Source organism: Coregonus clupeaformis, unplaced genomic scaffold (assembly GCF_020615455.1).
Source record: "Coregonus clupeaformis isolate EN_2021a unplaced genomic scaffold, ASM2061545v1 scaf0073, whole genome shotgun sequence".
Classification (NCBI taxonomy): domain Eukaryota; kingdom Metazoa; phylum Chordata; class Actinopteri; order Salmoniformes; family Salmonidae; genus Coregonus; species Coregonus clupeaformis.
The window spans coordinates 230,347-254,135 of record NW_025533528.1 but is presented as its reverse complement, the minus strand read 5'-3'; the positions used below and the strand labels follow the sequence as shown (position 1 = coordinate 254,135).

Below are 23,789 nucleotides of genomic sequence, written 5' to 3'. Positions count from 1 at the left end.
CAGTATAAAATGGCAAATTATCAAATACATAAAACAATGTCCAACGTTAAGACACTTCAGACAAATGGATCTAATTCTGCAGAAGACAGGATTCAAAACGTCATAATGGTGTGTATAAGCTTTAGAGAGAGGACACGACACCAAAAGAGAAGGTATTTACTGCACTAAACAAGCCTCGAAACACCAAAATAGTGTTTTCAACCTTTTCTGCTAGTGCCCTCAGTCCCTGGCAAGGTGTTGCACAATAATTGATTAAGTGGTGTTACTTTACACCATGTTATGTTTCAAAATATCTCATGATGATGTGTTTCAACACTCCAGCAAAGTTAAGGTTTCATCTCCTTCAAGTTGGTGAAAGCTCAGTTGCCACTAGTTTTGGTGTTACAAAGCACTTCATTTTAACATTGTAATCTAATGTTGTCTGCCACAGAAGGCCTTGATGTAATTACCTTGCCTATGATGTTTCCTTTTTTTAAATTGGTGTCTAGACTCAGACAACAACAAGTTTGAGGTCCTAAATATGTCTGCTCCCGTGATGTATACTTAATTTGTCTTACCCCTATTCTGAATGAACCACCATCTCTATGAAACGTTTGGCACAATCTGTAAGTTGTCTATCCCCTGTGTGACAAAGACGTTGGGCAGGTACCAATATTAATTTGATCTCTAGAGACCTTTCTTCAGTCTGTTAATTAATTGTGTTAGGAAATAAGTGCATTAGAACTCTTGGGTGCATGAGCCCTTCCTTTTCTTATCAGTGCAGGTCAATAGTTCACAATGTCTATGACTGCTTGAAACAGAAAGCTGAATGTAGTAATTTATAGATGCAGCCATAGTCATTTAAGTTCTCATTAAGTGATTAGGGTACTACTGGTCATCTATAGACTGACTTTTGGGCTCCAACTACTGTGTCCCACAAAGTTCAAAGAATCAAGTCATTCAATTCAGTGATGACCTGAAGCAAGTTTTTGGAAAATAATGTTCTTCCATTCTCAATGTGTTATGATTTAACTGGATAGAACCCAAATGCAGACAAGTACACCAAGCCAGAGAAGTTTTAACAGGTTTATTATAATGTTCAATAGTCCAGGTTTCCAATAAATGGGGAAGAGCAAGTCCAGGTTACAGTGAGGGTACAGATCCAGGTCAGGGCAGGTGTGGTACCGTAATGTCCTAGTGTCCGTGGGGAGTCCAAAGGAGAGGTCCGATAGTGGAGAGCAGGATGGTGGTGGCAGGAGTGAAGCGGAGGCAGGAGTCAGGTTCCAAATATCTGTGGCACAGGAGAAAAAGTAAATAAACAGTCCAAAAAAACACAAGAGCGAAAACAGACAGGTTGAGTCGGCAGCGAGACTAACATGGTTGTCTTGACTATGATCTGACGATGAGTGGCAAGTTTGACCGGGTCTTAAAGGGCTGAGGTGATTATGGTGAATGAGCTGCAGCTGGAACCCTGACTCCCGCACACCAGACTTCACTCCTGCAATCAAGGACAAACAGAGGGGAGGGGAAGAGCAGAGAGAGAGCTACCTAGCAGCAGTAGGCCTAACACAATGTCTGCCAGTGTCCACACAATGTCAATAACAGCTGAGCTCTGTAATTGTAAGCAGTTTCAGTGTTTCTACAGCTGAAGGGCGGGACCTTGCTCACCTCCTCATCACTCCTTTTTTTTTTGTGAAAACACAATCAGATAGAGGGAGGACAGGAATGCCCAGTCTGTCATTTTTTTACAGAGATCTGTTGTCTAGGAATTTAATGAAATGTTCCGCCTGTTAGAGGCTGTTTCTGCTGTGTCCTCAGGAATATTTTGGCTGGAGGAATGAGCTTTGATGGCACATGCATGCGCACTAAACAGCAAAAAGTTAGTTTTACTTAATATACTGTGACCACCAAAGAATATTGTTCCTACCTTCTCATGTCATGTATATGTTTATGTGACATGCCTAGGGTTGCAAAGGGAGGGTACACTACTGGAAACGTTCAATGTTTACCACTAAACTACCAGAATATTGGTAACTTTAAAATATTTTATGTAATTTATCATATCTAGTGGCCCTTTTGGGTACTTCAGATTATCACAGGCATCTGTAATTATCTCTCGCCCTCTGTGTGGCCTTTTACCATTTAAAATACATAAAATAATCAAATAAGATTATTTTAAAATAATAAATAGAATGGCAAAGCTGTAAAACATTATACTTAATATAAACCATCAACTTAATGAATACCATTGGTGGCTAATATGAAGGGTTCAGCATGAAATATCCTTTATATATATATTTTTACACACTTTTTTTAATTTACTATGTCAATATGTCAAAAAGTACCCAATTGTCATACTTGAGCAAAAGTAAAGACACGTTAATAGAAAATGACTTAAGTAAAAGTCACCCGATAAAATACTACTTCAGTAAAAGTCTAAAAGTATTTGGTTTTAAATATACTTAAGTATCAAAAGTAAACGTAATTGCTAAAATCTACTTAATTATCTAAAGTAAAAGTAAAAATATAAACAATTTCAAATTCCTTATATTAAGCAAACCAGACAGCACCATTTTCTAGTTTTTATTTTATTTACGGATAGCCAGGGGCACACTCCAACACTCCAACATAATTTACAAAGGAAGCATTTGTGTTTAGTTAGTTTGCCAGATCAGAGGCAGTAGGGATGACCAGGGATAAGTGTGTGAATTGGAAAACATTTCTGTCCTGCTAAGAATTCAAAATGTAACGAGTACTTTTGGGTGTCAGGGAAAATGTATGGAGTAGAAAGTACATTATTTTCTTTAGGAATGTAGTGAAGTCAAAGTAAAAGTTGTCAAAAATACAAGTAGTAACGTAAAGTACAGATACCCCAAAAAACTACTTAAGTAGTACTTATTAGTATTTTTACTTATTTTTACTCACCACTGAACAGTACCCAAAACCATTCTTTGATTGTATTTGACAATGGAAAAAATTGCTTTGTTTCAATGTAACAGGTCTTTATTGAACTTAGGCCATGGTCTACTTAATGAAGTCCATGATACATGTGATCTGTTGTCATGTTTGAAAGATAACACTCTTTGGTGGAAATCCTCCAGATGAGAAGAGATAGCAGAGTGAGAGTGACTGGCAGAGATGTGTCCCCTCTCTGGCAAGAGCGGTCCCTCTCTGGCATCTCCACTGCCTGAGTTAGCCAGGTCAGTGAGGAGGAGCCAAGCCAACAAAAGAGGGGCATCGCTGGCCCCACAGACACCAAGGGACCCAGGGGAGATCCAAATTGAAGGGCACTGCTGGTCCCCAAAAATCCAGATAGAGGTGCATCTAGGAGAGAGGAAAGCATCGTTGAACCCTTATCATTTCAAGAGGACCTGGACTGGTTCCTCAGGATCCATGGGACAAGGCTAGATCAGTAGACGCTTTGAAAGAGGTATGTGAGACTTTAGATCAGGGCTCTCCAACCCTGTTCCTGGAGAGCTACCCTCCAGTAGGTTTTCAATCCAACCCCAGTTTTAACTAACCTAATTCAGCTTATCATCCAGCTAATTATTAGAATCAGGTGCACTAGATTAGGGTTGGAGCGAAAACCTACAGGAACAGGGTTGGAGAGCCTTGCTTTAGATCATAAATCTTTCTCATAGTATTAGATCTTAGGGCTCAGATAACATGTATTTCTATCATAAAACTGTTTGACTACTATAGCTATTAGTTTCAGAAGCCATACATATAATTGAGGGGAGAAACATTTTACTCAGTAGTATCTGATAGTGATCATTTTTAAGACTTGCAGGGTCATTAAGATTGAAACTCAGAGATGATGTATTGAACCAAAAGTATGATGCCACAGTAGATGAACTGGCAGGGAATATTAATAAAAACACCATCACATATGGAAATTATATTCACCAAACTGAAGGGTTGAGAGAAAGACCGCAAGATGTGAAGACAACCAAATGTGAACATGATCAAGGCTTCAGAACAGCCCAGAAATGTGTTAATGGGTGGTGGTGTGTATGTGTGTGTGCGTGTGTGTGTGTGTGTTTGTGTGTGCGAGCGCCTGTGCATGAGTGTGTGCATGTGTAAATTATTTAGGGAGGGTGTTATTAGAGCACCGTTTTTTCTAGTGTTAATGAGAACTGGAAAAGTGACAAGTGCATCAGGTCTACAGTATGACAGGCCAACAATAGCCTGCTTTCATCAAAGGCCAACCTATTTCATAACAGTTGTCAGACACATGATTGCACAGATAGTAACACAGACACAGCTATACATGCATACACGCACACATGCACACACACATTGGAAAAGTGAAAGACCTTCCATATGATATGCAGATCACAGGGATAGCATCAATAAACACATCTCCCTGGATGCTGACTGGCGGTGGATCCAAAGGAAGCAGAGAAAGAGTCTGACTCATCTGTTCTGCCAGGCACTGTGGTGGAGATTATTGTCCACACTCATTCTTTTCAACATTTAACCTCACACAAGCTCAGCTCCCTCAAAAGCACATTCACTCAGACATTAACAAAAAGATCCACAAGCAGTGCAATGCTAGGATGCACACATGCATGAACTCACACCCAATATACACACACACACACACACACACATTAAATACACAGTTTTGTAGTGCAAAGGTTACTGTAAATCTGTCTAATGAATGTCATTGAGATATAATGATTATGAGTTTTCTATACAGAGGCTCGAACTTGTGGGTATTTTACATTAAGATGGGCCATTTAGTTCCAAGGTTGGTCTCATACTTTCCAAATTACATGAACAGCCTGTGAATTACAGGTTTTTCCAATCGCTTTGGGGCAATTTTGAGAAGTATGTGGTACATTTTCACAACGCTTAGTACGAAACTCAAAAGAGATCATCAAAAAGGCAGTTGTTTCAAAACTCTAAGCACATTTTCAATTGACTAAGTACAACTCACAAAATCATACAGCCACTTAATCACCAAAGTTCCATCTAGAAATACGTTTCACATTGCAATACATGTTCAAATAAAGCAATTGCTTTTCACAATGCAATGCTCACATTACTTTTAATTTGATTGTCTTCTCATTTGTTAAAATCCATTTTACTATTACTTAATCCGACTGCTCTAAATTGATAATCACTTAACCGTTTGGTAAACCTATAGATTTTAAACTGGTTTGTCTACTACAGATTCTGAGAACGACATAATGAAAATGTATGTTTATTTAGTATGAACATATCTGTCACGTTCGCTGATTGACGGGTCAGACCAAGGCGCAGCGCGATATGCGTACATGTTTATTAAATATTAAACACAACGACAAAACAACAAACAAAACGAAACGAACCGAACCGTGAAGTCCAAGGCAGCACAACACAACATACCTTAACTGGAACAAGATCCCACAACCCACTAGTGCCAATAGGCTGCCTAAGTATTGTCCCCAATCAGAGACAACGAGCGACAGCTGCCTCTGATTGGGAACCACACCGGCCAACATAGATCTAGACATACTAGAACTACAACATAGAAATACACAACATAGAAACGACACACCCTGACTCAACATATACGAGTCCCCTGAATCAGGGCGTGACAGTATCCCCCCCCCCAAAGGTGCGGACACCGACCTCGCAACATAAACATAACAGGGTAGGGACCGGGTGGGCATTCCGCCTCGGAGGCGGATCCGGCTCAGGACGGTGGGTGGTGCGAGGGGCAAGAACAGGCCGGGCCGGGCTGGCGACGCGCACCACTGGCTTGGTGCGAGGGGCAGGAACAGGCCGGGCTGGCGACGCGCACCACTGCCTTGGTGCGAGGGACAGGAACAGGCCGGGCCGGGCTGGCGACTCGCACCACTAGCTTGGTGCGAGGGGCAGGAACAGGCCGGGCCGGGCTGGCGACGCGCACCAATGGCTTGGTGCGAGGAGCAGGAACGGGTCGGGCCGTACTGGGAACATGCACCACTGGCTTAGTGCCGGGAGCAGGAACGGGCCGGACCGGACTGGCGACACGCATCACTTGCTTGGTGCGAGGAGCGGGACTGGGTTCCTTTATTAACCCCCGCTCCTTCTGCTGCCTAACCAGCTCCTCTCGCCGTGCCTCTACACTTTCCTTCTCCCTTTTAGCCTCCTGTAGCGCCTCCCTCTGACCGAATAACTCCTGCTCCCTCTGAACCAATAGCCCCCGTAACATGGTGGCCTCCTAACCTGCAGATTCGCCCTTCCACGGCCTCTTGCTGCCTCGTCATCCACCCCGTGTGCCCGCCCCCCAACATTTTCTTGGGGTTGCCTCTCGGGTCTCCGTCGTCGGCACGGTTGGCCCTGTTTCTCCTCTCCTGCCTGGGCATCTACCTTCACCCATGGCCCTTTCCCCGCAAATATCTCCTCCCATGACCACCATTTGCCCACCTGTGACATGGCTATTCGCTCTTCCTGGGCACGCTGCTTGGTCCTCGTTTGGTGGGATCTTCTGTCACGTTCGTTGATTGACGGGTCAGACCAAGGCGCAGCGTGATATGCGTACATGTTTATTAAATATTAAACACACCGACAAACAAAACGAAACGTGAAGTCCAAGGCAACACAACATACCTTAACTGGAACAAGATCCCACAACCCACTAGTGCCAATAGGCTGCCTAAGTATGGTCCCCAATCAGAGACAACGAGCGACAGCTGCCTCTGATTGGGAACCACACCGGCCAACATAGATCTAGACATACTAGAACTACAACATAGAAATACACAACATAGAAACTACACACCCTGACTCAACATATACGAGTCCCCTGAGTCAGGGCGTGACAATATAAATTATGATATATACTCTAATGTACTATTATGAAGATGACTATTATGATTTTACTTCACAGTAAATAAATAAACATCTGATATTAACAAGAACCAGAGCTGTATTGTATGTAACATATGCATCCCCTAAACAGTAAACATGTATCCAAAATGAAGTAGCTGGGGTCTTTTTGTTGATGTTTTTTCATAATGCATTACTAAAATTGCATTGGCAAAACAGTCCTGTAAAACAGTAGTATATGCCATGTACATAGCAGGCACTTTTGTCCAAAGCCCTCTTCACGACTGTCTTGGTGTATTTGGACCATGATAGTTTGTTGGTGATGTGGACACCAAGGAACTTGAAACTCTCGACCCGCTACACTACAGCCCCATCGATGTGAATGGGGGCGTGTTCGGCCCTCCCTTTCCTCTAGTCCATGATCAGCTCCTTTGTTTTGCTCACGTTGAGGGAGAGGTTGATGTCCTGGCACCACACTGCCAGGTCTCTGACCTCCTTCCTATAGGCTTTCTCGTCGTTGTCAGTGATCAGCCCTACCACTGTTGTGTCATCAGCAAACTTAAAGATGGTGTTGGAGTCGTGGTTGGCCACGCAGTCATGGGTGAACAGGGATTACAGGAGGGGACTGAGCACACACCCCTGAGGGGCCCCCGTGTTGAGGATCAGTATGGCAGATGTGTTGTTACTTACCCTTACCCCCTGGGGGCGGCCCGTCAGGAAGTCCAGGATCCAGTTGCAGAGGGAGGTGTTTAGTCCCAGGGTCCTTAGCTCAGTGATGAGATTTGTGGGCACTATGGTGTTGAACGCTGAGCTGTAGTCAATGAACAGCATTCTCACATAGGTGTTCCTTTTGTCCAGGTGGGAAAGAGCAGTGTAGCGTGGGATTGAGATTGCGTCATCTGTGGATCTGTTGGGCGGTATGCGAATTGGAGTGTGTCTAGGGTTTCTGGGATGATGGTTTTGATGTGAGCCATGGCAAGCCTTTCAAAGCACTTCATGGCTACCGACGTGAGTGCTACGGGGCGTGATCACACAGTCGTCCGGAACAGCTGGTGCTCTCATGCATGATTCAGTGTTGCTTGCCTTGAAGCAAGCATAAAAGGCATTTAGCCCCTCTGGTAGGCTCGCGTCACTGGGCAGCTCGCGGCTGGGTTTCCCTTTGTTGTCCGTAATAGTTTGCAAGCCCTGCCACATCCAACGAGCGTCAGAGCCGGTGTAGTAGGATTCAATCTTAGTCCTGTATTGACGCTTTGCTTGTTTGATGGGTTGTCTGAGGGCATAGCGGGATTTCTTATAAGCGTCAGGATTAGTGTCCCGCTCCTTGAAAGCGGCAGCTCTAGCCTTTAGCTCGGTGCAGATGTTGCCTGTAATCCATGGTTGGAATATGTACGTACAGTCTTTGTGGGGACGACGTCGTCGATACACTTATTGATGTGGTATATTCCTCAACGCCATTGGATGAATCCCGGAACATATTCCAGTCTGTGCTAGGAAAACAGTCCTGTAGTGTAGCATCCGCATCATCTGACCAATTCCGTATTGAGCGAGTCACTGGTACTTCCTGCTTTAGTTTATGATTGTAAGCAGGAATCAGGAGGATATAAATATGGTCAGATTTGCCAAATGGAGAGCCAGGGAGAGCTTTGTATGCATCTCTGTGTGTGGAGTAAAGGTGGTCTAGAGTTTTTTTTCCTCTGGTTGCACATGTGACATGCTGGTAGAAATTAGGTAAAACGGATTTAAGTTTGCCTGCATTAAAGTCCCCGGCCACTAGGAGCGACGCTTCTGGATGTGCATTTTCTTGTTTGCTTATTCCCTTATACAGCTCGTTGAGTGTGGTCTTAGTGCCAGCATCAGTTTGTGGGGGTAAATAGACGGCTACGAAAAATATAGATGAAAACTCTCTTGGTAGATAGTGTAGTCTACAGCTTATCATGAGGTACTCTATCTCAGGCGAATGTGACCACAGTGGGAATCAAACCTACAGCTGTGGTGTTGCTAGTACCATGCTCTAGCTGACTGAGCCACACAGGACCACTACAAGACATACATATAATACAATACTGAAAAATACAATACATGATTATAATACAGGTGGAAGGTGTATGATTGCCATCCCCTTGACCGTGCCAACCTCCTTCAGGACATGGATGAGGCATGCAATGACATCAATCCAGACCTACTGTATGTCAGGCTTGGATTCGCCATGCCAAAAGGTTTTCTACAGGACATTTACTGTGCCGACGAGAACCTGTGGCCAAATGCTCAAGACAGGCTCGATGCAAACTAGTTTCTGCTAAATGTTATGTTTCTTTCATTTCTTTAATTTGATTACAGTACACCTATAGCGCAATTATATCTGAACAATACATTTATATTTTGCATCAATGATTATGAAAGATGTCTTCAATGAACACACCTTTGGTCACACATGGGATAGAAATGATGGAAATTTGATTTTCTGTCAAGGGTAGCGCAAGTGTGTAGCCTTATGTGAAAACAGTGTAATGTACTGTAATTCACCTGACACAAAACTGAATCCAAACATTACACTGTTGATATTATGTGCATTTTACATTTACTGTGCTTTTAGCCACATTTGTTGATAACAAAATCTGAAAATACTCTGGATACATTCAGCAACATGAAAAGGATATTCCTGGAAAATTAGGGGTAGGTGCAAGACAACTGTCACGATCGTCGAACACAGTGGACCAATGCGCAGCGTGATGAGTGAACATACTTATTTTATTTAGATTCACCACACGAACAAAACAACAAAACGATAACGTGAAGTCCTTGGTTACAATACAACACGGAACAAGATCCCACAAAACACTGTGGAAAACAGGCTGCCTAAGTATGGTCCCCAATCAGAGACAACAAGCAACAGCTGATACTCGTTGCCTCTGATTGAGAACCACCCCGGCCAACACAGAAACACATGAGCTAGATAATCAGCCTAGAACACAAAACACATAGAAACAACACACCCTGGCACAACATAACGGAGTCCCAGAGCCAGGGCGTGACAGTACCCCCCCCCAAAGGCGCGGACTGCGACCGCGCCAAACATAAACCGAACAGGGGAGGGCCGGGTGGGCATTCCTCCTCGGAGGCGGTTCCGGCTCCGGGCTTGACCACCACCCTCCGTAGTGCCCCTGGTCCGATCTGGCCCCGCTGGCTGGAGCTGGACTGGACATCGGTGGAGCGGATTGCTTAGGCTCCGATGTGGAGCAGCTGACCGGTACCTGACCAGGCACCGGTGACCCAGGCACGGGCTGTGCCGGACTGACGACGCGCACCACAGGCTTGGTGCGGGGAGCAGGAACGGGCCGGACCGGGCTGACGACGCACACCACAGGCTTGGTGCGGGGAGCAGGGACGGGCCGAACCGGGCTGACGAAGCGCACTACAGGCTTGGTGCGGGGAGCAGGAACAGGCCGGGCCGGACTGGCGACGTGCACCATTGGCTTGGTGCGGGGAGCAGGAACAGGCCGGGCCGGGCTGGCGACGCGCACCATTGGCTTGGTGCGGGGAGCAGGAACAGGCCGGGCCGGGCTGGCGACGCGCACCATTGGCTTGGTGCAGGGAGCAGGAACAGGCCGGGCCGGGCTGGCGACGCGCACCATAGGCTTGGTGCGGGGAACAGGAACAGGCCGGGCCGGGCTGGCGACGCGCACCATTGGCTTGGTGATGGGAGCAGGAACAGGCCGGGCCGGGCTGGCGACGCGCACCATAGGCTTGGTGCGGGGAGCAGGAACAGGCCGGGCCGGGCTGGCGACGCGCACCATTGGCTTGGTGCGGGGAGCAGGAACAGGCCGGGCCGGGCTGGCGACGCGCACCATTGGCTTGGTGCGGGAGCAGGAACAGGCCGGGCCGGGCTGGCGACGCGCACCATTGGCTTGGTGCTGGGAGTAGGAACAGGCCGGGCCGGGCTGGCGACGCGCATCACAGGCTTGGTGCGAGGGACAGGAACAGGCCGGACCGCACTGGGAACACACACCACTGGCCTTACCCGGGGATCAGGAACGGGCCGGACCGGACTGGCAACACACCTCAGTACCTCTCGCCGTGCCTCTACATTTTCCTTCCCTCTACTCGCCAATGGCTCCCGTAACCCGGTGGCCTTCTCTCCTCGTCCACTAACTCACCCCTTATCTGCCTCCAGCAGTCCCGTCGTCCACGGTGTGAGCCCCCCCCCTAAAAATGTATTGGGTTCGTCTCTCCCCCGTGGCTATGGCCTCCATGGCTCTCGCCAGACTCTCCAGCCTCTGCTCCCAAGTCCAACCTCTCTCCTCCTCACGCGGCTTGACCCAGTCGAGGTTGATATCCATTAGAGTCCTCTCTGGCGTTGGCTCCTGGACACGCTGCTTGACCCAGTCGAGGTGGACATCCATCAGAGTCACCTCTGGCGTTGGCTCCTGGACACGCTGCTTGGTCCAGTTATGGTGGGATCTTCTGTCACGATCGTCGAACACAGTGGACCAATGCGCAGCGTGATGAGTGAACATACTTATTTTATTTAGATTCACCACACGAACAAAACAACAAAACGATAACGTGAAGTCCTTGGTTACAATACAAAACCAACACGGAACAAGATCCCACAAAACACTGTGGAAAACAGGCTGCCTGAGTATGGTTCCCAATCAGAGACAACAAGCAACAGCTGATACTCGTTGCCTCTGATTGAGAACCACCCCGGCCAACACAGAAACACATGAGCTAGATAATCAGCCTAGAACACAAAACACATAGAAACAACACACCCTGGCTCAACATAACGGAGTCCCAGAGCCAGGGCGTGACAACAACAAAATCACAAGGGTTTGAGTCAGGACTAACTGGTGTCTCCAAGTGGCCGCACAGCTCTCCAAAGTGTGCACTGTTCCTAAGTAATTTCAAAGAAGAGTATTCAACTATAAGGTGCTTTTTTTGAGCTCTCCTAGCTGTGTCGTTGAGGAACTAGAGCAAGGACACTTGTAGTTATTTTGTTTGGAACACAATCCTGAATCCGCGCCATCACACAATTACTGTTGTTGTTTACGCATTCCAAAAACAGCCCATTATAAATCGCAATCTGGGTCAGGTGGGCATCTTTTGAAAGCTTGTTCTTTTGCCAACATACTGTATATCTTCCAATGCTTTCACAAAGTCATTCAGAGAAACAGATAGTCATTTTTGTGAGCATAGAAATAAGTCATGAGTGCATTCAGGTGCGTGTTCTGCTGCAAATTTTCTTCACATTAGACAAACAAAGGCTTATTCAAAAATGTTGACATTGTTTATGACATGAGTTTTATGATATGGAAATGTGAAGTGCACATTTGGCTTGATTGTATGACATCAAAGCAGTATTTATTATAATCCTCAACATCTTTCAAAATACATAGAGTACATTTCCCTCACTCAGATAACAAAGCATTAGCAAAAGTTGACCAATTACCGGGAGGGATGTTGGCAGCTACTTGTCGCGTGAAGCGCAGAGCTTTAGATCTGACGTCATTTATAGCATGATACTGTACAGCCACTGCATTCCAATTTAGGTGCTTATCGGTGCCCAAATCTTCCATTTACAACCCGTATATGGGTACGAGTATAAAGGGTTAAAAGAGCTAAATTGAGAAGATATCATTATGTTGTGTTTTGGTGATTAAACGAATGTACTCATTATATTTCACAGTAAACTTATATTTTGGATCAATGGTTGTGGTGAAATACTACAAACAAAATGAATGAACAATGAAAGGTTTTGAATGTAAGACTGGCTGTGTTACAAGTGTTACCAGTTTGGAGTTTTGTACTGAGTTTAGAAAACATACCACATACTTGTGAAAATAGTACCAATGCGATTAAAGAAAACTGTAAACACATATGAACTGGGTCTCCATAGGTATATAGACCAACATACACTGAGTGTACAAAACATTAGGGACACCAACTTCCTAATATTGAGTTGCACCCCCTTTTGCGATCAGAACAGCCTCAATTCGTCAGGGCATGGACTCTACAAGGTGTTGAAAGCGTTCCACAGGGATGCTGGCCCATGTTGACTCCAATTTTGGCACACACACAATCCATGTCTCAATTGTCTCAAGGCTTAAAAATCCTTCTTAACCGGTTTCCTCCATTTCATCTACACTGATTGAAGTGGATTTAACAATTGACATCAATAAGGGATCATAGCTTACACCTGCAATCACCTGGTCAATCTATGTCATGGAAAGGTGTTCCTAATGTTTTATACACTCTGTATATGGATGACCAACATATTTGTGCCAATTGCACACACATGGCGCCGATATGCCAAAGATATATTTATTTTTCTTACCACAAACTAGCGGCAAGGGACTTATTTAATTTTAGCTGCTCCAAGCATTTTATGGGAAGGAAATGAAAATGTTTGATGAATTACAATGCATGGTTAGCAAAATGACAGTTCATATGTCAAAGTATGAAAGTTCGATGAACAGTTCTATGAACTGAAAGCTAGCGATGACACAAGACGTAACTGTCAGTATTACTAAGTAATAACACTAATATAGGATAATTTATAGTATAACGTTTGTACAATGACTGATTGAGTGATTAGGATAATTGCCTTGTCAGCTCATTGAAGGTTTGAGAGAAGGGTTAGCTTCCATTCTTAATGTTCCCCGCTGCTACCTTCATCTGGAGTCAATCAGCCCAGTCAGGAGATTTGGCTCCTGTTTGAGTTCAGTTGTGTCTATTTGAGGAAAAACTAGACATCAAATGTGGAGTCTTTTGTCTGTTTGGGCTCAGACATTGTGTTTTGGAGGGTATTTTTAGTGGCCAGGGCAAGTGGTGTTCCTGGAGACACTGGGACTAGTTATGGTTCAAGGACGGTCTGAGAGACTTCACCATGGACTGTTTGTCTTGGGCAGGGATTACTGTATAGTTTGACCGACAAAGCAATGCACAGCACTCGCAGCCAAAGCCTTTTCCTCTTCAGTTATAACTACAAATGTTAACTTTATATTCATGAATTCTATGGAACGCACAGCTGTTGGCCCCCCATAATGAACAACAAACAACAAACAACAAAAACAACAACAACCATATTGTTCTTTCTGGTTTTAGACAGGTTTGAAAACCTCCCAGAATCAGATACTGGTCAAAAATATACTGAAATCTATCTTGATTATTATCATTACACCAAACAATGTGCCTATTGCATATACAGTATACATACAAGGATGCTCTCCTAGAAGTGGTGGATGAAAGTTACGGCCGATTTTCCATGTCTCTCTTGAAGACAACCTCATTGGCCATGTATTCCGAGAGTGGGGTCATGGTTTCTCTCCCTGGACTTGGAAAAAGGCACCAATTGCAATTAGATGTGGGGGCATCTTACACAAGAAGCTAGAAAGCGTTTTCTAGAAAAGAGTGAGCATGTGTGTGTGTGTGTGTGTGTGTGTGTGTGTGAGAGACAGAGAGAGTGAGTGTGTTGGTGTGTGTGCATGCGCCCCTGGGTTTGGATGGGAATCATTGTCAAAACAACAGACACACCATTATAATTAAGGCCCACTCTGATATGTAAATATCTCCATCGTGGTCACATTAACGAAGGCCAACTCAATACATCTTTGTTAGGGAAATATGACAAACTAATTCCGGCAGCTTGACAGATCTTGACAGGAGCACATCCAGTCAAATGGCACCTTTCTCTGAGAAGAATAGAGGAGCATTGTACAGTGTGTGGAATCTAGAGCAGTGCATCTCATTGACCCTCACTCACATGTCCTTTCACCAGCCCTGATTATCCCTGCCTATTGAAGCCCATGATGTGTTTACTTTTTCCCGCAAAAAGTGTTTTGATTTCTATCCTGTTCTTTTTCCTTTTCATGTTGGGATAGGACGACTAATTGATCCATGTGGACTCTAGGGCGATGGCGCTGATTGGCCGCTGTCTGCTGGTTGTGGTGTTGTGGGTTGGGGTCAGAGAAGGGGCCGGTGGTGAGCAGATGAAGCAGGCCCAGGCTCCTCTTATCCCTCACCGGCCCTTTATCGTAGTGTGGAACGCCCCCACAGAGTCCTGCCGCCTTCGTTTCAAGGTGGACCTGGACCTCAGCGTCTTTGACATCGTGGCCAACCTCAACGAGACCCTTAGCGGGCCTAATGTTACCATCTTCTACCACAGCCACCTGGGCTATTACCCTTACTATGCCAGCTCTGGGAACCCCATCAATGGGGGCCTGCCCCAGAACCAGAGCCTGTCCAAGCACCTGAGCAAGGCCAGGGCCGACATCGACAAGCTCATCCCCCACAAGGACTTCCGAGGCCTGGGTGTCATTGACTGGGAGAACTGGAGGCCCCAGTGGGTGCGCAACTGGGGCTCGAAGGACATCTACCGCAACAAGTCCAAGGAGCAGATCCGGAAGCTCCATCCAGGTTGGCCTGAGAGCAAGGTGGAGAATGAGGCCAAGGAGGCCTTTGAGAGGGCCGGACAGGCCTTTATGAACAATACTCTACTGTTGGCAGAAAGTCGACGACCTGACGGCCTCTGGGGCTTCTACCTGTTCCCCGACTGCTACAACTATGGCTACAAGACGCACCCGCATCGCTACACAGGTGAATGCCCCAACGTGGAGCACGTCCGTAATGACCATCTGATGTGGCTTTGGAGGGAGAGCACAGCCCTCTACCCCTCCGTGTACCTAGACTACGAACTCAAGTCCTCGGCCAACACCGTCAAATTCGTCCACTACCGTGTCAAAGAGGCCATGAGGATTGCCTCCATCGCACGCACCGACTTCACACTGCCTGTGTTTGTCTACTCTAGACCCTTCTATGCCTACACCTTCACGGTCCTCTCAGAGGTGAGAAGGATTACTAATAACTGGTGATGTTGGGAAACTGATAACTGTTGTTGCTGTTGGTTCAAGAGCGAAAATAATAGTGTTAGGATATTCCAACACATTTTTTAAATGGTCCTCTGTAGCTCAATTGGTAGAGCATGGTGCTTGTAATGCCAGGGTAGTGGGTTCGATCCCCGGGACCACCCATACGTAAAAATTTATGCACACATGACTGTAAGTCGCTTTGGATAAAAGCGTCTGCTAAATGGCTTATTATTATTAAAGTAAGTACTTTCTGTAATTCCTGCAAGCATTTGATTGCCTTTCAGTCATTGTGATAACTACCTAACCTCTGCATTTTTCTCTCAAGTCACTTGTCTTGTCTCCCGCCATGTTCTGCCCCCTAGTCATTGTCGTGGATAAAAAGCTATTAATCTCCCAGAAGCTTCTGGAACTGTCACAGAGTGATGAGTGGAATGCTCAGTCTCAGCTATGACACCTCACATTGATTTACAACACATGGGCTCAGTCCAGAAACATCCCCTAGCCCCTAACCCCTATAGGCACTTGAGTAGATCTAAAAGAACTGGATAGTTACAGCATTTCCACCTTGCCCTCTGATTAACTGGGTGGAATATTGCTTGCCTACAGTATTTTAACCTTTCAGGTGTATAAAAGTGCCTATAGAGAGGTGATATAGGGCTGATTCTGGATTGGGCCATGATCTCTATTTGAGGTTCAGGAGTCAAGAGGTAAAACATGAGAGTGTACCAATGAACACTGAACACTGGAGCAGGTCAAGTGACCTCACTTTGACCTGAGGGGACACTGTGTTTGGAGTGTTACATATTTTCTTATGTCTCTCCTAGAGTGACCTGGTGCACACTATTGGAGAGAGTGCAGCTCTTGGGGCATCAGGAGTGGTACTTTGGGGCTCCTCAGAATATGCTCGAACTCAGGTAAAGAAATGACACAGAAAACTATGTGAAATATGATTGTTTTTATTTATTAATCCCGGCTCTGAGGAAGCATTCAACATTACATTAAAATGACATAATAATGTCTTGTTGCATGCAGTAAGCAAAAGCTGTGAGTGTCTACATGGTTCCATGAGACACTGAGAGGACGTGACACGTCATCACTTTGAACGTGGATTTCCCTTCCTTACCAGTTTTCAGTGTCTCCTGAAATAGTATGTTTCAGCACAGTCACTGTGGTTTTGAGATCAGGACAGGAGCCTTGAAGAAGGCCTGATTTACATCACACAGACAGTGGTGTGGTGCTTTGTTGGAAAAGGACACATGGTGATTTTGTGGGTCCCTTTGCATCCTGTTTACAAGAGGCTCGTCAGTTATATATCAAATGTAGATGTGGATTAATTTGCTGCATTATAGACAGGGGTAAGGTTTTAAAGGAGGACATTTTCCACTTACTTGTATTCAAATGGAGATGGGTCAATTGCAACCAACATTGAGCACTATCTCAACACAAGGTGATCTCTCAGTAAACGATCAATATGCGCTAAAATCACCCACACAGCTGATCTCAATTGCAACCATTATTGGCCACCATATTATCGCTCCCTAAAGCTGATGTCGGTTGCTTAAGTCCTGGTTGTACTGTACTGTACTGTGCAAGCATTTCGCTACACCTGCAATAACATCTGCTAAATATGTGTATGTGACCAATAACAATTGATTTGATTTGTATTGGTTGCTGACAACATTTTTCAAGACTATTTGGTGGGTATTATCTTTGGAATAAATGTAACCTAATATTTGAGCAGACTAAGCACATATTTAACTATTTAACAAGCTTTCCGTACAACTGAAATGAGGTATGTCCTCATTATCCACAGAGAATCAACTGTGGCAATTAACTCTACACATTTTATGAATGTAAAGCTTGTGATGGTATACTTACTTTTAATTTCCAATTTATTTAATCTATTAATAAAACTCTTAACCTTTTACTGCATTGGGATAAATCAGGGTCACACAGTGTTTCTTGGTAGTCTTAAACAAATCTACTTTGAAACAAAAGTATACACCTCACACACATCGGGTACAAAAAAGAAGACACCTGTACCATGTCAGATATAGAGTTGAAATGTATTCAATTTTGAGTTTGCACCCCAATATTGCACTTTATATACATCACAGAAGACTGAAATATAACAAAACCATATTATATATATAATCTATGTTTTCATAAAATAACAGTCTAATGAATGTATGTCAAAAGACAAATGATATGTGACCCAAACATAGAAGTCTATAATGTACTGTATTGTACTTTTCTGTATACTGTACAGTAAACTCGAGTAGAGTATAGTTCAGTTCAGTACAGTACAGGAAAGTAGAGTATAGTTCAGTAGAGTACAGTGGAGTACAGTAGAGTACAGTACAGTATAGTACTCTACTGTACTGTACTCAACTGTACTGTACTGTACTGTACTCTACTGTACTGTACTGAACTATATTCTTCTGTACTGTACTGTACTCTACTGTGCTGTACTGAATTATACTCTACTCGAGTTTACTTTACTCAAGTTTCTTATAATTCACTGGGCCTATATTCTTCCAATAATTATTTTTGATGAATTACCAGCCATGCTATTTTCAATGTTCCTGATTAGGGCTGTGGCGGTCATGAAATTTTGTCAACCGATGATTGGTTGCTATTTCATTGGGGCCAGGAGTTGTGAACCTAGACAAAGCTGTCTGGTATCTAACTCGTTTGACACAGTAACAACGGGAGATCAACTGATCTGCTGGTTTATTCTTGTGGGTTTCGGTTGCAAGCAAGTTTGTTTTAACACGCTGGTGCATGTAATCTCTCATTAGTAGCGTTTTAGGAAATCCAGCGCTAACCCGCAGCTGCACGTTAAGTTCTGCCTGTTGGTTGCAATTGACCCGATATGTTTTTACCAAGCTCATCCTGTGTACTAGATGAAACATTTTAAGCCTTGATTCCCTCCATTCCAGTTTTAGAGGAAATAAAATGGAGAGAAAAAAAGAGAAGAAATTCAAGGGATAGTTAGTGCATGAAGTAAATAAACATACTGTGGGTGACATAAGGAAGGTTCTTTCAACATAACTATTATTTCCAGTGAACTGCAGGCCTATTTTTTGTTACACTTTCACAGACACCTTTACTTATGCTGTGTATTTATGCTGTGCATCACATTGTGTTTGTGCCTCTGCCTGTCTATGTGCACCTCCAGAGAAACTGCCTGACCGTGAAGAAGTACATTGACGGCCCTTTAGGCCACTATGTCATCAACGTCACCTCAGCCGCCAAGCTGTGCAGCAAAGCCCTGTGCAAGAAGAACGGCAAGTGTGTGAGGAAGAGCCTCGACTCAGGGGCCTACCTCCACCTCAACCCCCGCTTCTTCCACATTCGCAGCAACCTGGGCCCCCGGGGGCCCCGCTTCCACGTGAGCGGCCATCTTAACAACCACGACATCCTGGACATGAAGCACAAGTTTACTTGCCAGTGCTACCAGGGCTGGACGGGGGTCTACTGCGAGATGCCCCAGATGCCACCGCTCCCTCCCATGCCCCGACCCAGGGACAACAGCCTGCTAGGGGACATACTGGTCATCCTGTCACTTCACTTCTCCTGTCTGTGTGTCATCATGTTCCTTGGCCTCTGCCTCATCATCAAGTGTTTGATACTGTAGAGCAGTGCTTCTCAATTATTTTCTGTTACGCCCCCCCTAGGAAGAAGTAAACATTTCGCACCCCCAAACTCTCCGCCGCGACTGTAAATAGTATCATTTGTCTATAAAATAGTTATAAGTACACCTCTGCATAACATTGTATCCTTATTAACATTAAAGAAAACAAGAAAAGAAAAAAGAAAGAAATATAGATCAACTTACAACAAAGAATAACTTTATTAACATTGTTTTTTAGTCTGTAACAGAAAATACTTAAAGTGCATCAATTTGCCTAAAATGTAAAAAAAAAAATCAATTCTTATTTAAACTGTAAACATTTTTTGACCATTTGATACTGAAAAATAAAATAAAATATTCAATAAATAATAATAAATTCAAATTGATCAGCAACATTAACTCAGGAGCACAATATATGAAACACTTTGACCTATAAAACAAAAATGAATAAAACAATTTGTGCTGATTTTTTAAAATCAAAACGAGGAAGTCAGGATTAATGGCTACAATGAGCATGTTTTGCAGTGCACAGCTTTTCGAAGCGGGGTTTGAAGCATGATACTGCAACTCTCAGCTCCTGCTCAATGTTTAGCTGGGACCTGTACTTGGGTCTTCAGTGCAGCAACAGCAGAGAAGCCAGTCTCACAAAGATAAGATGTTGCAAAAGGAAGAAGAATGCCCATGGCCCTCTGCCCTAAGAGTGGATACTGCCTCTCTACACTCAGCCATAATTCACTCAGTGTCTGTGATGTGAACCTCAGTCTCAATGTGGAGTCAGACGTGATATCAATGAACTGGTCCTCCTCTGCAGAGCTGAAACCAGTTGGAGCTGGTGCATTGAAAGGATCTCTCACCCAGTCATATTGGGAACTGTTTTCAGGGAAGTACTTTTTAAAGACTCCCATCAGTGATGAAATATGCTCCTTAATATATGGAATCACTGAGGTGGCATCATAGTCAGTAGTGTCAACAAATTCATGCAGGTTCTCGAATGAATCAGTATTTCCTTCATCAAGTCGCCTGCCCCACATTGCAAGCTTTCGAGTGAAAGAGCTGATCTTGTCTGTGACCTGAGGGAGGTGTTTATCTTTCCCTTGAAGCTATAGATTTAGTTAATTTAGCTTTCCAAATATGTCACTCAGTTAGGCCAGTTTTGCCAGGAAGTTCTCATCACTAAATTTTTCTGCGAGGTCATACTTGTGCTCCTGCTCCGAAAACATTCTTATCTGCTCTCTGAGCTCAAAAACTCGGGACAAGAGTTTCTCATGACAGCCACCTTGCTTCACTGTGAAACAGCACCGCTTGATGTTCAGCTCCCATCTCCTCACAGATAGCAGAGAAGACTCTTGTTTTTAGTGGTCTGGTCTTTATAAAATTGACTACACCTACAATGTCAGTCATAACCTCACTTAATTCAGAGGAAAGGTGCCTTGATGCCAGTGCTTCTCTGTGTATAACACAGTGTCTCCACTCAGCATCAGGTGAGACCTTCTTGATGAGTGCCCAACGTCCTTTTCTCATCCCTGCCATGGTCTGTGCACCATCACTGCAAACACCAATGCAGTTCTCCCACTTTAGCCCATTCTCAGTCAGGAAGCAGTCCAGCATTTTGAATAGCTCTTCAGCTGTGGCTCTGTCTCTGACATATTTACAAAAAAGTAGATCCTCACACAGGGAGTTTGTCATGTCAAAACGTACATAAGCGATAAACAAACAGTCTTTGTTGCTGTCAGTTGCTTCATCGAACTGTAAGGCAAAACGTTTGTCTTTGAGTTTATCTACCAGATGTTCTTTAAGATCGTTAGCAATGTCATTTATACGTCTGGCGACAGTGTCATTGGACAGAGGGATAGTTTTTATTTTTGCAGCACTTGCGTCATCCAGCATGACAGAGACCATGTCTAATGCTGCAGGCAGTATCAGCTCCTCTGCTATGGAGTGTTTTTTTTTGCACTGAGCAATTTGGTACGCCACCTTATATGATGCTAACAGTGCTCGCTGGTTTACTGAAGTAGCATTCACAAAGCGGGACGATTGTTGGTAATATTCTGCACGTTTTCGCCGAAAACACTCAAGCGGCTTATCAGCGTGATTGGGGTGTAATGTCTTTAAGTGACGCCTTAATTTATTTGGCTTCATGCTGTCCGCTGCCAACATTTTTAGACACAGTAAACATACCGGTCTTTCCTCGTCTCCCACCGTAGTCACAGTGAAGCCAAGCGCTACATACGCTTCGTCATATTTCCTCATCTTAGCTTTCGGGAGACTTACGTTTGTCTCATTATCTCCGTCTCTCTCCGCCTTTCTTTTCATCCCTGTTAAATATTTTTCCATGGTGTCTCTTAAGGGTTTGTTATCTGCACTTCATATATCCTGCTCTGTGCTGTGTGCTCTTGTTCGGTGCAAAAAAACCCTACTCCCTGCGGCAAAAAAAAGCATGTTCCCCGGCATTGCTCCGAGCCCCCCCAGGGGGGCGCGCCCCACTATTTGAGAAGGACTGCTGTAGAGAGAGGACTACCCAGCAAACTGGGAACATTCCCAGGACATTAGCTAACATTCCTATTAAGTTCTGGCTGACATTAGGATGATAACATCCCACAAACATTTTTGATCACCAAATATATATTCTAAAAAATGTTTGAAATGAAATGTTCTTGGAATGTGCTCCTAACATTCACTAAATTGTTGTGCTCAACATCTGTAAAAACTACCACAGAACATTCCCCTAAGGTTCACATTAGGTCGCCAGGGAATATAATAACACAACATTGTGGTAATGTACTTAGAACTTACTGGCGCAACAAAATGTGGGAGCAATAGTGGTTGTGTGGAAACATTACAGGAACGTTCTGCTAATGTTGATGGAAATGTTATTCAAAACAACCACAACAACAAGCAGGGAATATTCCTACAATGGTCTCATGAAGATATAGTGTGACAATATGACATGATGTTCCAAAAACATCCCTGAACAAACTTCAGCAATTATGTCTGGATTCAATTGAATAGGTTCTGAAAAATCTGCCCCAATCATTCCAATTTTAAATATTTGGTAGTAGATATATTTCCTGCCTTAGATAAAACAATTGCCAGAAACTTTAACATAACGCACAAATCAATTAAATCTGACCTCAGTAGATGGATTAACATCCCAATTGCTTTAACCGGCAGAATATCTATTGTCAAAATGAATATTTTGCCACGGCTGAATTTCTGAGTCAGTCCTTCCCATGTTTCCCCCTTCTGGCTATTGGGATAAAATTCATAGTGCGGTTTCAAAATGTATATGGCAAGGTAAGTGATCCAGGATAAAAATGAACAAACTTACAAAGAGGGAAAGACTATACGTACCAAACTTTAAATCGTATTTCCAGGCACTAACATTTTGCCCCATCCTAAATTGGTTTAGACATGATTCTTCCGCCCCCCAGGCTGAGTATAGAGAGAAATATGGTGTCTCCTATTGCCCTGGAAGAGGTGGTCTTCACTGATATATCCCTTAAACAATGTAAACTACGCTTTGGTCCTATTGTTGCTCATACAATTTCTATTTGGCCCATAATGGTTTGAGAACAGTCCAAGATTTTAAAAACACATACACATTACCAGTTAACTCCTTGTTTCTATATTTACAACTTGGGTCAGCTATGCTGGCCTATGGAGTACCTTGGGAAACCCAACTACCGAACCATCCAATGATGGGATTTATATGTAAATTATCTGGGTTACCGAAAGGACTAATCTCTATAGTATATAAACAACTTTTGGAAAGCTCATATTCAGAGGTTTATTCAGAGGTAGCCAATACAAAAGTATGGTCTACAGATCTAAGTGAATCTAAATAACCTTTTAACTGGAACAGAATATGGAAAAATATAACTTTAGCATCCCATAATCCGAACCATCAATTTATACATTTTGAGTTTGTTCACAGACTGTATTTAACACCAAGGAAACATTTTACTATGAAATTGGCCCTAACTTCCTCCTTGTTTTCTTTTCCTGTATATACAGAATGTATTATTACTTAAACTCTAAAATATGATCAAATTGATCAATACTTTATAGTTATGTACCTTTTGTAATGTTTTTTTCTTTAAAATGTTTCTTCTTCTTTTGCGTGGCAGCCCACAGCAACAATGTGTGAAATAATGAATTTAAAATATATGAACGGAATATGAAATTATATACATTTAAATATTGCACCTGTAACCCTCATAAAGTTACTACAGTAGTATGATGTTATTGACATGATGTTCCAGTAACATTCTCAGAACATACTGCAGTAATACAATGTGTGAGCAATTAAATATATTCTGAGAAAACATTCCTGGAATATTCAGCTAATGTTGATGGAGGAGATGTTATTAATAACACCTAACAACAAACAACAAACATTCCTGCAAGAGTCTTATAAAGTTATTCTGTAATGTTATGACATGATGGAATGGAAGTGGCTCTGAAAACATTACTGCAATGTTCTGCCAATATTGACGTGCTATATT

At 43.7% G+C, this 23,789-nt stretch overlaps 1 protein-coding gene across 1 annotated transcript; it reads left to right on the top strand.

Moving 5' to 3' along the window:
* The first annotated feature begins 2,970 nt into the window (after window positions 1-2,970).
* Window positions 2,971-19,450, top strand: LOC121531379 (hyaluronidase-like). The gene is made up of 4 exons (XM_041836616.2): window positions 2,971-3,409; window positions 14,661-15,623; window positions 16,472-16,561; window positions 18,829-19,450. Exons 2-4 carry the CDS (start codon window positions 14,694-14,696, stop codon window positions 19,285-19,287), a joined length of 1,479 nt encoding a protein of 492 aa, XP_041692550.1. The 5' UTR covers window positions 2,971-3,409; window positions 14,661-14,693; the 3' UTR covers window positions 19,288-19,450.
* The last annotated feature ends 4,339 nt before the right edge of the window (window positions 19,451-23,789 follow it).

Coding starts and splice junctions, on each gene's coding strand:
- LOC121531379 (XM_041836616.2), top strand. CDS start 14,694: ATGGCGCTGATTGGCCGCTGTCTGCTGGTTGTGGTGTTGTGGGTTGGG. Junction 15,624..16,471: donor CCTTCACGGTCCTCTCAGAG/GTGAGAAGGATT, acceptor TGTCTCTCCTAG/AGTGACCTGGTGCACACTAT. Junction 16,562..18,828: donor CAGAATATGCTCGAACTCAG/GTAAAGAAATGA, acceptor GTGCACCTCCAG/AGAAACTGCCTGACCGTGAA.